The following is a 13,549-nucleotide window of genomic DNA, read 5'->3' as shown; positions in this document are numbered from 1 at the left end:
TTACAAATGAGCCTTAATGTTTGAATCACTTTAGCATTTTCAGTACCGGTTCATTAGAACATAATCAACTACGGGCAAACAATTATGAACGCTTTCGCAAATATCGGTAGCAACACAACAACCCAATACCCAAAAGGCTGAGACCCAATATCTTTGGAATTTCCTGGACATTGTCAACACAGGAGACTAGTATAGGTTTGGATTTAATCTGGGGTGAGAAATAGAAAATTAAATGTGTATTGAGCTGTAAATAAATATGTTAAACAGTCTACACTTGAGTAGAGAGGTTTTCCCAAGACAACAACAATATGTTGCTGGAAAAATCAAACCCTTTGGGTTACCCAGCCTTAGGAATAGTGTGTGCGTCCAAAATGGTACCCTCTTCCCTATAATGCACTACTTTTAACAGGCTCTGGTCAGAAGTAGTGCACTATGTAGGGAAGAGGGTGCCATGTTGGATGCAACCATGGGGAAACAAGGGGTTCAATCAAAAGAGTGGAATTTATGACATTTTCAAGATGCATCTATCTAAACATGAAAGTACTAGTCCCAAATAAATGGATGGAGCTACATTTCTAAAGAAGAAATACAAACATTCATTGCCTAGCAGTGATTTCCCACAAAATAGTAAAAGGAAAGCTTTGTCCTTGAATTTACAAAGCTGGTCAATATAAAGGCTTTTGGGTATTGTGGAGGCACATGTCACTCAACACATAGTGATACGTTTCCATTGACAGAATACAGTCCGTAGTGTGTGCAGCAAATGGCTGGAAACCCTTTGAAGCTCAGGTTCTCCCTGTCAGTCAGTCAGACTCTTGTGTTTAAAAGCCTTTTTACCTGACAGGACATCTGATACGGTCATTAAATAGCCCAGTGGTTCATCTAAGTGTAGTCTGTCAGCGGTGCACTGGGGTGTGATCCTTATGGTTAGTGTGTGCGCGCGTGCTTGTGTGAAATCCGTCTCACGGGCAGTGCCCTCAGTGCAAAAGTTCTACAATTCCTTGTTGTCTTTGTCTCAGTGCTCTCTCAAATCGGTTAATAATTAGTTAGTCTATAAATGCGTTATGAGTCAGTGTTACTCCTTTGTGTATTTTGAATTCAAAAGTTTCGGATGCAAGCTCTTTTACCCTTTTCACAAATGAGCTGTGGATCATGTGAAGGATATCCGTAAATGTTTCCATGGGCGAAGCAACATGCAATACTACAAATTTCAAATTGCTTTCATGCCAACAATACAGCATGTTGTTGTTGTGTGTGTGGGTCTAAGGCCTATGTACTGTATGTGTCCTTGGCGGTTGGCTCAAAGGCAGATTCCTACAGCTACAATATAGCCCACACATCCTCTTCTGGCATACCTTCTACAACAGTATGTACTGGAGGTCTTTCTCCAATGAGGGATGAGCTTTAACATTATTACGGGCTTAGGTTTTCCTCTCGATTGTGTCGAGGCACAGATTTGGGGATGGGTACCAAAGAATGTCTGCAGCATTGAAGGTCCCCAATAACACAGTGGCCTCCATCATTCTTAAACGGAAGAAGTTTGGAACCACCAAGGCTCTTCCTAGAGCTGGCCGCCTGTCCAATCTGAGCAATCAGGGGAGAAGGGCCTTGGTCAGGGAGGTGACCAAGAACCCAATGGTCACTCTGACAGAGCTCCAGAGTTCCTCTATGCACAGTATGTGGTAGGTTGCTTGGCCACCACTCAGTAGGCCCCCTGTGATGCATTTCTGAACCCATTTTAAAACCCCACCTGTTCCATTTTGGTTGTCAGTGACTCATTTGTTAATTCCCTTTTTCTATTGAGCAATGATTTTTGGTTTCTTATTGGGGAACCTAACAACAGTTATTACCATATAAATGCAACATGATAACATCTCTCCCACCAGCGGGCTTAGCAGATGAGAGTGATTATGTTTACATTGATGCATTTCTTTTGTGTGATATGAACCCATTGATTCTTGAAGAATATAACTCATGAGCTTAGTTCAACCGCCGTACCCCTCAGAACTCAAAATATAAACTTGTTTTACTCCAGTGTTTGTCAACAAAGTAAACGTAAACAACCACTGTATAGTCTAAAAACATGTTTTTGATATCAAGGATGGTCAGTCCTTGCATCCATAGCATACTGTAGACTAAGGATTTCAGTGGTTGCATTTCTCCTGCCCTATCCCTCAGCTTTTTACTGAAACTGTGGCAGGGAGCACACTTTGTTAATTGCTCAATTAAGGATTGGCACTTTAAAATCCTTTAATCAAGTAATAGTGTTATTATATGGTGCAATCCTCTAGTGAGTGAGTTACTTCTGTGCCATTAATATCAAGAAAAACTTCTGAAGTCAAGAACAAAATTCATAGTATTGCAAACAAAAATAATCATATTGAATGCAAAACATAAAACCAAAAATATTGATTGCATAACAAAATATTGCAAGGAAATAATTTCCAAATGTGAGAACAAATTCATTGTAAGTGAAGGCAATATAGTTTGCAGTGATTGTTTTGGGGAGATATCGTGATTAAATAAAATGCCTTCCTCTTTGCAGCAATTTTCAATATCTTTGGTTATGTTACCCAGGTGGCCTTTGGCACATCCTTTCCAGCAACATAGCACCCTGCATCTCTCTGCTGGTTTTCCTCAATGCAGCTGGAAGTGGTGAAAAATAAACTTATGAAAAATGTTTTTTTTTGTAAGGGTATGTGTGTGTGTGTGTGTGCGTCTCAAGTATTGGCAGACATTGTAAAAAAAAACTGTTAAATGGGGGCATCCTGAATGGCTCAGCTAGCATGTTGGTTTTAGGCTGCAGACAATGCATGGAGGCTTTGGTTTCAATACGGCAAAGCCAAATCAGACAGTGCTCATGGTTCTCACACGGGAAGTGAAATGATAGGCTTGCTCATGATCATGCACGCCGCAAATGACATGTAACTACAAGTTCCTTGAATTTTCTTTCGCGGCTGCCTTTCCATGATATGTACAGACACTTGTAGTTTTTAGCTAACGTTACACCTATCAAAGCAGTGGAGTGTGTAGTGAAGCAAAACTTGTCGTCAAAACCATTCATCTTGGGGCAAAAGGGGAACGGGTTTGCAAACTGCTATCATCACGTATTTATACGATTTATAATTTGGTCATGTATAAAAAAAAATTATACAGACTAGTTCAAAAATAAGTAACAATTGAAAAATTATTCAACGGATTATGATAATTGTCTAGTAAAAAAGTGGTGCGAAAACAAGTTTGCACCCCTATTTTGATTTGCTCAATGGCACAGGTGGCCTAGTTGACGCCAGGCTGTTTGGCTCATCTCAGTCATGAAGAGGAATAACTGTGCATCTGTTTCTGATGAATAAACAATGTCATGCTGATGAGGGGGTAGCATTCAAATAAAACCCAGCCCTGAAACAAAAAGTAGGTTGAAAAGAATGTGTATAATAGAAAAGACATCAAGTGGATTTGTCACTTCAAGCCCAAGTATATCATGCTTTGACTAAAACGATTACTTTATTGACGTAAACCTCTAGTGAAGCTCTGGCCATTGTCTTAAATCTCGAAAAATTTAATTTCTACTGGTGTAGGTGTTTAAACAAGTGATTTAAAATAGCTGTCCAGTGTTTCTACATTTCTATGAAATATGATCTGTAATTAATTATAATATGACTGAAATAGTTTTCCTTCCAAAATGAAGTATATTATTGTAGTTAAGTACATTAAAAAGCAGCTTATTGTGAGGAAATAGCAAGCATTTTTTTAAGTGTTTCCCCCCCTCAAATGTATACTTTGGACACAAATACAATTATATGATGAGTCAACATCATTATTTGGGTATGAGTTAACAGATTATGAGCTTTTAAAAGTGCCATTTTCACTGGACAGTTACTTTAAACCCATCGTTTCCTATTGTCGCCACAGGCTAAACAGGCACTGTAAGTGGTTGGTTGGTTGGGTAGGTGCTATCCCATGCAAGGCATGTTCATCGTTCGGTTTGTTATTTTGTAAATATTGTAAAGTTGGGGCCAATATTTATTTATTCGATGATATCTGTCTCCCTCGCTCCTCACTGCCACCGCGACTGCCTACCCTTCTCACAAATGACTATATATAGTTAAACTAATCATGACACAGGCTAAATGTTACAAGATGTTAGTTGATAGCAGACAACATTAAGTCCAGGAATGTTTTTTTTATATAGTTTATTGGTCTTGAAGTCGGTGGTTAATAATGGGCACTTTAATATGGGCTGTAGAGGTGTGTCTATTTCTCTCTCAGCTCTCTCTCAACTGTTCCTCCTCGAGTCGGAACCAGTCGCATGGCGTGGGCAGAACACTTCACAGAGCGGACGCACAGGCAGCACAGCGAGAGGCACACGCAAATCATTTACCGAGCTAGAGGAGGACAGGAATGGTCGCTCTCCTCCGGCAGCATCATTTCATTTTGAACATGGATTTGAGGATCAGAAAACACAGTGGAATGATTTTACAGCTCGCAGTCCTTCTCTGGTGTTCACATGGGGCAATTGGAAAAGGTGAGCACACACACAACAAGATTCCTTCAACTTAAACGGAGAGGTATGGCGTGGAATATGCTGTATTGGATTTATTAAGACAACTTTTTTCTCTGCTTTCTATATAGTCTGAGTTATTTAATATAGTGGTTTATTTGTTACTTGTATTATGGGGATATAAACCTTTAGGCAACTTTTTGTTGACAAATTACCACAGTCAGCGGTGACATTATTGATGTGTATTCGTTTGGGCGTTGTAGTTAATGTGTTAAACCTCTTGCGCCGAGTGGTTGAATATGTTGTTCAGAATATTTTTGTTGCCTGTCATGGATTAAACAGAGCTTCCCCTTTAGCCATGTGGATACCCGCCATGGATGATGATGTTCTGACTTGACAGAAATGCGCAGCAAGCCCATCCAGCGTGTCAAAAGGGAACATGCATTGAGCTGTCAGAGTTTGCAGTGCAGGGAATATCAGTGTCATATTTTTAGCAGCTGTTATTATTAGGTTATAACCCTGCGGTTAAGTGTAATGGTTATGGTATCAGTGCTTATCCCCGCAAATATGTATTTGCTACACCAAATGCGACAGGGTCAACAAATGATACAATTATGCACTTGAAGATACAGTATTATAAAGAGTAGCCTATTAGAAGCTTGGCCACTGCGTATATAATCGATCATAGGTTGCATTAGTCAACGTTCAAAAGGACAATGCATGTGTTATTTTCTTAATTTCCCACATACTGCGTAATCTCCTGAACAAGCTTATTTTCAACGGGGTCCCACGGAATGGTATGTGTGTGTATATATATATTTGTGTGTGTGTGTGTGTGTGGGAGAGAAAGACATAGAAATGGTCCAGTAAGCTAGTGCTTGTGTAAATTAACCCTCTGATTCTGATCATCAGTGTAGCCATGGTTGCTGCTTCGATTCTGAAGGTACGTTTTGCAGGCAATCATAATGCATTACAGGACCAATGGACATAGGTTACAGCTGGCAAATGGCAAGAAAACATAATATTACAATTTCACAGATAATTTTAGATAACAGGTGGGGTAATGGAGTGGTCTCTCAGTTACTGTAAATTTAGAGAAATAAATGTGAAACAAGTTTTAATTCAAAGTCATTTTGCATGCTGTGCCTACAGGCAACACCATGTGATCTCCCTGCAACTAACATGGCACCTGTCTAGTTATGGTGTGTGTGTGTGTGTGTGTGTGTGTGTGTGTGTGTGTGTGTGTGTGTGTGTGTACAACATGAAGAGAGAGACAGAAGTGTATATATAGAGAGAGGAAGAGACTGAAAGAGAGAGAGCGAGAGGTAGAGAGAGAGGTAGAGAGAGAGAGTCGTAGAGAGAGGTAGAGAGAGACATTTTTATATATTTTTTTATTTAACCTTTATTTAACTAGGCAAGTGAGTTAAGAACAAATTCATGTTTACAATGAAGGCCTCCAAAAAGGCAAAAGGCCTCCTGCGGGGACGGGGACTGGGATTAAAAATAAAGGACAAAACACACATCATGACAAGAGAGACAACACAACACTACATAAAGAGAGACCTAAAACAACAACATTGCATGGCAGCAACACATGACAACACAACATGGTAGCAACACAACATGACAACAAAATGGTAGCAACACAACATGGCAGCAGCACAACATGGTAGCAGCACAAAACATGGTACAAACATTATTGGGCACAAACAACAGCACAAAGGGCAAGAAGGTAAAGACAACAATACATCACGCAAAGCAGCCACAACTGTCAGTAAGAGTGTCCATGATTGAGTCTTTGAATGAAGAAATTGAGATAAAACTGTCCAGTTTGAGTGTTTGTTGCAGCTTGTTCCAGTCGCTAGCTGCAGCGAACTGAAAAGACGAGTGACCTGCAGCTTTGATATGTGCTGAGAGAAGGGCAGTGTACCGTCTAGCCATACTCCCAAGTACTTGTATGAGGTGACTACCCCAAGCTCTAAACCCTCAGAGGTAGTAATCACACCTGTGGGGAGAGGGGCATTCTTCTTACCAAACCACATTACCTTTGTTTTGGAGGTGTTCAGAACAAGGTTAAGGGCAGAGAAAGCTTGTTGGACACTAAGAAAGCTTTGTTGTAGAGTGTTTAACACAAAATCCAGGGAGGAGCCAGCTGAGTATAAGACTGTATCATCTGCATATAAATAGATGAGAGAGCTTCCTACTGCCTGAGCTATGTTGTTGATGTAAATTGAGAAGAGCATGGGGCCTAGGGTTGAGCCTTGGGGTACACCCTTGGTGACAGGTAGTGGCTGAGATAGCAGATGTTCTGACATTATACACTGTGCTCTTTGAGAGAGGTAGTTAGCAAACCAGGCCAAAGACCCCATAGAGACATCAATACTCCCTAGTCAGCCCACAATAATGGAATGGTCTACCGTATCAAAAGCTTTGGCCAAGTCAATACAAATAGCAGCACAACATTGCTTAGAATCAAGGGCAATGGTGACATCACTGAGGACCTTTTAGAGAGTCATAGAGGTAGAGAGAGGTAGAGGTAGAGGTAGAGAGAGAGAGACAGAGAGGAAGAGACAGAAAGGAAGAGACATAGAGGTAGAGCAAGAGAGAGTCAGAGAGGTAGGTAGAGGTAGAGAGAGAGAGAGAGAGATAGATGTAAAGAGACAGAGGGAGAGAGAAAGATGTAGGGAGAGAGAGAGCGAGAGAGACAGAGGGAGAGAGAGAGCGAGAGACATGGAGGGAGAGAGAGAGAGACAGAGAGAGAGGTGTGAAACAGGGAATAGACTCAGTGGGTATGTTAATTTGATATACAGCAGACCTAACTCACTCTATTAAATTGATCAAAGCAGGAACATTTTACATTTGGCTAGAAATTCAAAAGGAAATGATCTCAACAGTGATCTGTGGCTACCTAAATGCCAGAACTGGACAAGAACCTGACACCCTCAGCACACAGGAAAACAAACACCTACCTGGAGGTGACAGCATTCCCTCCCCCATATGCCCCCCTAACAATGACAATATAACCAACAAAACGGGTCACATGCTGCGTATGTACAGTCGTGGCCAAAAGTTTTGAGAATGACACAAATATACATTTTCACAAAGTCTGCTGCCTCAGTGTCTTTAGATATTTTTGTCAGATGTTACTATGGAATACTGAAGTATAATTACAAGAATTTCATAAGTGTCAAAGGCTTTTATTGACAATTACATGAAGTTGATGCAAAGAGTCAATATTTGCAGTGTTGACCCTTCTTTTTCAAGACCTCTGCAATCCGCCCTGGCATGCTGTCAATTAACTTCTGGGCCACATCCTGACTGATGGCAGCCCATTCTTGCATAATCAATGTTTGGAGTTTGTCAGAATTTGTGGGTTTTTGTTTGTCCACCCGCCTCTTGAGGATTGACCACAAGTTCTGAATGGGATTAAGGTCTGGGGAGTTTCCTGGCCATGGACCCAAAATATTGATGTTTTGTTCCCCGAGCCACTTAGTTATTACTTTTGCCTTATGGCAAGGTGCTCCATCATGCTGGAAAAGGCATTGTTCGTCCCCAAACTGTTCCTGGATGGTTGGGAGAAGTTGCTCACGGAGGATGTGTTGGTACAATTCTTTATTCATGGCTGTGTTCTTAGGCAAAATTGTGAGTGAGCCCACTCCCTTGGCTGAGAAGCAACCCCACACATGAACTGTCTCAGGATGCTTTACTGTTGGCATGACACAGGACTGATGGTAGCGCTCACCTTGTCTTCTCCGGACAAGCTTTTTACTGGATGCCCCAAACAATTGGAAAGGGGATTCATCAGAGAAAATGACTTTACCCCAGTCCTCAGCAATCCAATCCCTGTACCTTTTGCAGAATATCAGTCTGTCCCTGATGTTTTTCCTGGAGAGAAGTGGCTTCTTTGCTGCCCTTCTTGACACCAGGCCATCCTCCAAAAGTCTTCGCATCACTGTGCGTGCAGATGTACTCACACCTGCCTGCTGCCATTCCTGAGCAAGCTCTGTACTGATGGTGCCCCGATCCTGCAGTTGAATCAACTTTAGGAGACGGTCCTGGCGTTTGCTGGACTTTCTTGTGCGCTCTGAAGCCTTCTTCACAACAATTGAACCACTCTCCTTGAAGGTCTTGATGATCCGATAAATGGTGATTTAGGTGCAACCTTACTGGCAGCAATATCCTAGCCTGTGAAGCCCTTTTTGTGCAAAGCAATGATGATGGCACGTGTTTCCTTGCAGGTAACCATGGTTGACAGAGGAAGAACAATGATTCCAAGCACCACCCTCCTTTTGAAGCTTCCAGTCTGTTATTCGAACTCAATCAGCATGACAGAGTGATCTCCAGCCTTGTCCTCGTCAACACTCACACCTGTGTTAACGAGAGAATCACTGACATGATGTCAGCTGGTCCTTTTGTGGCAGGGCTGAAATGCAGTGGAAATGTTTTGGGGGGATTCAGTTCATTTGCATGGCAAAGAGGGACTTTGCAATTAATTGCAGTTCATCTGATCACTCTTCATAACATTCAGGAGTATATGCAAATTGCCATCATTTAATCTGGGGCAGCAGACTTTGTGAAAATTAATATTTGTGTCATTCTCAAAACTTTTGGCCAAGACTGTACATAGTCCATGGTAGGCTTTGAGTGGACTCCTACTATAGCTCATCTCTTGGCAGTAGTACTGTAGACTACTTTATCACTGACCTCAACCCATAGTCTCTCAGAGCGTTCACAGTCAGCCCAATGACACCCTTATCAGATCACAGCAAAATCACAGTCTCCTTGAACAGAGCAATTCTCAATCATGAGGCATCAAAGCCAAAGGAACTGAATAATATTAAGAAATGCAATAAATGGAAGGAAAGTAGTGTGGAAACCTACCAAAAAACAATTAGGCAACAACAAATTCAATCCCTTTTAGACAACTTCCTGGGCAAAACGTTGTAATAGTGAAGGTGTAAACTTGGCAGTAGAAAACCTAAACAGTATATTTGACCGCTCAGCTTCCCTAGCTAATCTAAACATTTCAATCAGAAAACCGAACAGAAAACCGTTAATTTTAAGAAAATGAACAACAATGGCAAATGGTTTGATGAAGAATGCAAAAGCCTAAGAAAGATATTGAGAAACCTATCCAACCAAAAACATGAAGATCCAGAAAACTTGAGTCTACGCCTTCACTATGGTGAATCACTAAAACAATACAGAAATGCACTACGGAAAAAGAAGGAACAGCACATCAGAAATCAGCTCAATGTAATTGAAGAATCCATAGACTCTAACTACTTCTGGGAACATTGGAAAACACTAAACAAACAACAACACCAAGCTCTATCTATCCAAAACGGAAATGTATGGGTAACCACTTCTCCAATCTTTTTGGCCCTATAACAAAGTTCAAACAGCAAAAACATATACATGATGAAATACAAATCTTAGAATCATCTATTAAAGAATACCAGAACCCGCTGGATTCTCCAATTACATTGAATGAACTACAGGATAAAATACAAACCCTCCAACCCAAAAAATGCATGTGGTGTTGATGGTATCCTCAATGAAATTATAAAATATGCAGACCACAAATTCCAATTGGCTATACTTAAACACTTTAACATCATCCTTAGCTCTGGCATCGTCCCTAATATTTGGAATCAAGGACTGATCACCCCAATCCACAGAAGTGGAGACAAATTTGAATCAAAAAACTACCGTGGGATATTCTTCAACAGCAACCTTGGGAAAATCCGCTGCATTATCATTAAGAGCAGACTCATTCATACATTTCCTCAGTGAAAACAATGTACTGAGCAAATGTCAAATTGGCTTTTTACTAAATTACTATACGACAGACCATGTATTCACCCTGCACACCCTAACTGACAAACAAACAAACCAAAACAAAGGCAAAGTCTTCTCATGCTTTGTTGATTTAAAAAAATGAGGAAAAACACACACATTTCTTTCCAAAGGTCCGTGGGGTGCGATGCAGCTTAAGCCCCACCCTCTTCAACATATATACAGTTGAAGTCGGAAGTTTACATACACCTTAGCCAAATACATTTAAACTCAGTTTTTCACAATTCCTGACATTTAATCCTAGTAAAAATTACCCTGTCTTAGGTAATTTATGATCACCACTTTATTTTAAGAACGTGAAATGTCAGAATAATAGTAGAGAGAATGACTTATTTCAACTTTTATTTCTTTCATCACATTCCCAGTGGGTCAGAAGTTTACATACACTCAATTAGTATTTGGTAGCATTGCCTTTAAAAGGTTTAACTTGGGTGAAATGTTTTGGGTAGCCTTCCACAAGCTTCCCACAATAAGATGGGTGAATTTTGGCCCATTCCTCCTGACAGAGCTGGTGAAACTGAGTCAGGTTTGTAGGCCTTCATGGTTGGAATGGTGTTCTTTGGCTTGCAAGCCTCCCCATTTCTCCTCCAAACATAACGATGGTCATTATGGCCAAACAGTTCTATTTTTGTTTCATCAGACCAGAGGACATTTCTCCAAAAAGTACGATCTTTGTCCCCATGTGCAGTTGCAAACTGTAGTCTGGCTTTTTAATGGCGGTTTTGTAGCAGTGGCTTCTTCCTTGCTGAGCGGCCTTTCAGGTTATGTCGATATAGGACTGGTTTTACTGTGGATATAGATACTTTTGTACCTGTTTCCTCCAGCAACTTCACAAGGTCCTTTGCTGTTGTTCTGGGATTGATTTGCACTTTTCGCACCAAAGTACATTCATCTCTAGGAGACAGAACGCGTCTCCTTCCTATGACGGCTGCGTGGTCCCATGGTGTTTATACTTGCGTACTATTGTTTGTACAGATGAAAATGGTACCTTCAGGTGTTTGGAAATTCCTCCCAAGGATGAATCAGACTTGTAGAGGTCTACAACTTTTTTTCTGAGGTCTTGGCTGATTTCATTTGATTTTTCCCATGATGTCAAGCAAAGAGGCACTGAGTTTGAAGGTAGGTCTTGAAATACATCCACAGGTACACCTCCAATTGACTCAAATTATGTAAATTAGCCTAACAAATGCTTCTATTGCCATGACATAATTTTCTGGAATTTTCCAAGTTGTTTAAAGGCATGGTCAACTTAGTGTATGTAAACTTCTGACCCACTGTAATTGTGATACAGTGAGTTTTAAGTGAAATAATCTGTCTGTAAAAAATTGTTGGGAAAATTATTAGTGTCGTTAACAAGATATGTGTGGAGTGGTTGAAAAAACAAGTTTTAATGACTCCAACCTAAGTGTATGTAATCTTCCGACTTCAACTGTATCAACGAATTGGCGAGGGCACTAGAACAGTCTTTAGCACCCGGCCTCATCCTACTAGAATCTGAAGTCAAATGTCTGCTGTTTGCTGATGATCTGGTGCTTCTGTCCACAACCAAGGAGGGCCTACAGCAGCACCTAGATCCTCTGCACATACTCTGTCAGACCTGTGCCCTGACAATAAATCTCAGTAAGACAATAATAATGGTGTTCCAAAAAAGGTCCAGTTGCCAGGACCACAAATACAAATTCCATCTAGACACTGTTGCCCAAGAGCACACAAACAACTATACATACCTTGGCCTAAACATTAGAGCCACACGTAACTTCCACAAAGCTGTGAACGAGCTGAGAGACAAGGCAAGAAAGGCCTTCTATGCCATCAAAAGGAACATAAAATTTGACATACCAATTAGTATCTGGCTAAAAATACTTGAATCAGTTATAGAACCCATTGCTCTTTATAGTTGTGAGGTCTGGGGTCCAGTCAACAACCAAGAATTCAAAGCATGGGACAAACACCAAATTGAGACTCTGCATATATAATTCTGCAAAAAATCCTCAGTGTACAACGTAAAACACCAAATAATGCATGCAGAGCAGAATTAGGCCGATACCCGCTAATTATCAAAATCTAGAAAAGAGCGGTTAAATTCTACAACCACCTAAAAGGAAGCGATTCCCAAACCTTCCATAAATAAGCCCTCCCCTACAGAGAAATGGACCTGGAGAAGAGTCCCCTAAGCATGCTGGTATTGGGCTCTGTTTACAAACACAAACAGACCCCACAGAGCCCCAGGACAGCAACACAATTAGACCAAACCAAATCACGAGAAAACAAAAAGATAATTACTTGACACATTGGGAAGAATTAATAAAAAAACGGTGCAAACTAGAATGCTATTTGACCCTAAACAGAGAGTACACAGTGGCAGAATACCTGACCACTGTCACTGACCCAAACTTAAGAAAAGCTTTGACTTTGTACAGACTCAGTGAGCATAGCCTTGCTATTGAGAAAGGCTGCCATAGGCAGACCTGGCTCATAAGAGATGACAGGCTTTGTGCGCACTGTGCACAAAAATAAGTGGAAACTGAGCTGCACTTCCTAATCTCCTGCTAAATGTATGACCATATTAGAGACACATATTTCCCTCAGATTACACAGATCCACAAAGACTTCGAAAACAAACCACATTTTGGTAAACTCCCATGTCTATTGGGTGAAATACCAAAATGTGCCATCACAGCAACAAGATTTGTGACCTGTTGCCAAAAGAAAAGGGCAACCAGTGAAGAGCAAACACCATTGTAAATACAACCCATATTTTGTAGTGTTTGCACATAATATGACATTTGAAATATCTTTATTCTTTTGGAACATTTGTGAGTGTAATTTTTACTGTTCATTTTTATTGTTTATTTCACTTTTGTTTCTTATCTACTTCACTTGCTTTTGCAATGTTAACATATGTTTCTCATGTCAATAAAGCCCTTAAATTGAATTGATATTGAATCGAGAGAGAGAGTGAGACATAGAGGTAGAGCGAGAGAGAGACATAGAGAGAGACAGAGGTAGAAAGAGAGAGAGAGAGAAAGAAAGATACAGAGGTAGAGAGAGAAAGAGAGACAGAGGTAGAAAGAGAGAGGGAGAGAGACATAAAAGTGGAAAGAGAGAGATGTAGGGAGAGAGAGATATAGAGCTAGAGAGCTACAGATAAGCAGTGAGAGAGAGAGAGCGAGAGAGAGAGAGACATAG

At 40.7% G+C, this 13,549-nt stretch overlaps 1 protein-coding gene across 3 annotated transcripts in view; it reads left to right on the top strand.

The window, feature by feature from the left end:
* The first annotated feature begins 4,201 nt into the window (after nt 1–4,201).
* Nucleotides 4,202–13,549, top strand: part of LOC115149369 (contactin-associated protein-like 4) — a 203,596-nt gene continuing 194,248 nt past the window's right edge. For 2 of the 3 annotated variants that reach the window (XM_029692184.1, XM_029692182.1), the window contains exon 1: nt 4,203–4,525. In XM_029692184.1, the coding sequence (XP_029548044.1) occupies nt 4,402–4,525 (124 nt within the window). In that variant the 5' untranslated portion in view covers nt 4,203–4,401. Of the gene's footprint in view, nt 4,526–13,549 lie in introns of all 3 variants that reach the window. The other variant, XM_029692183.1, reaches the window with a different exon arrangement.

This window comes from Salmo trutta, chromosome 15, assembly GCF_901001165.1.
Source record: "Salmo trutta chromosome 15, fSalTru1.1, whole genome shotgun sequence".
NCBI classification, from domain to species: Eukaryota; Metazoa; Chordata; class Actinopteri; order Salmoniformes; family Salmonidae; genus Salmo; species Salmo trutta.
This window is presented reverse-complemented; position numbering and strand designations above follow the sequence as displayed.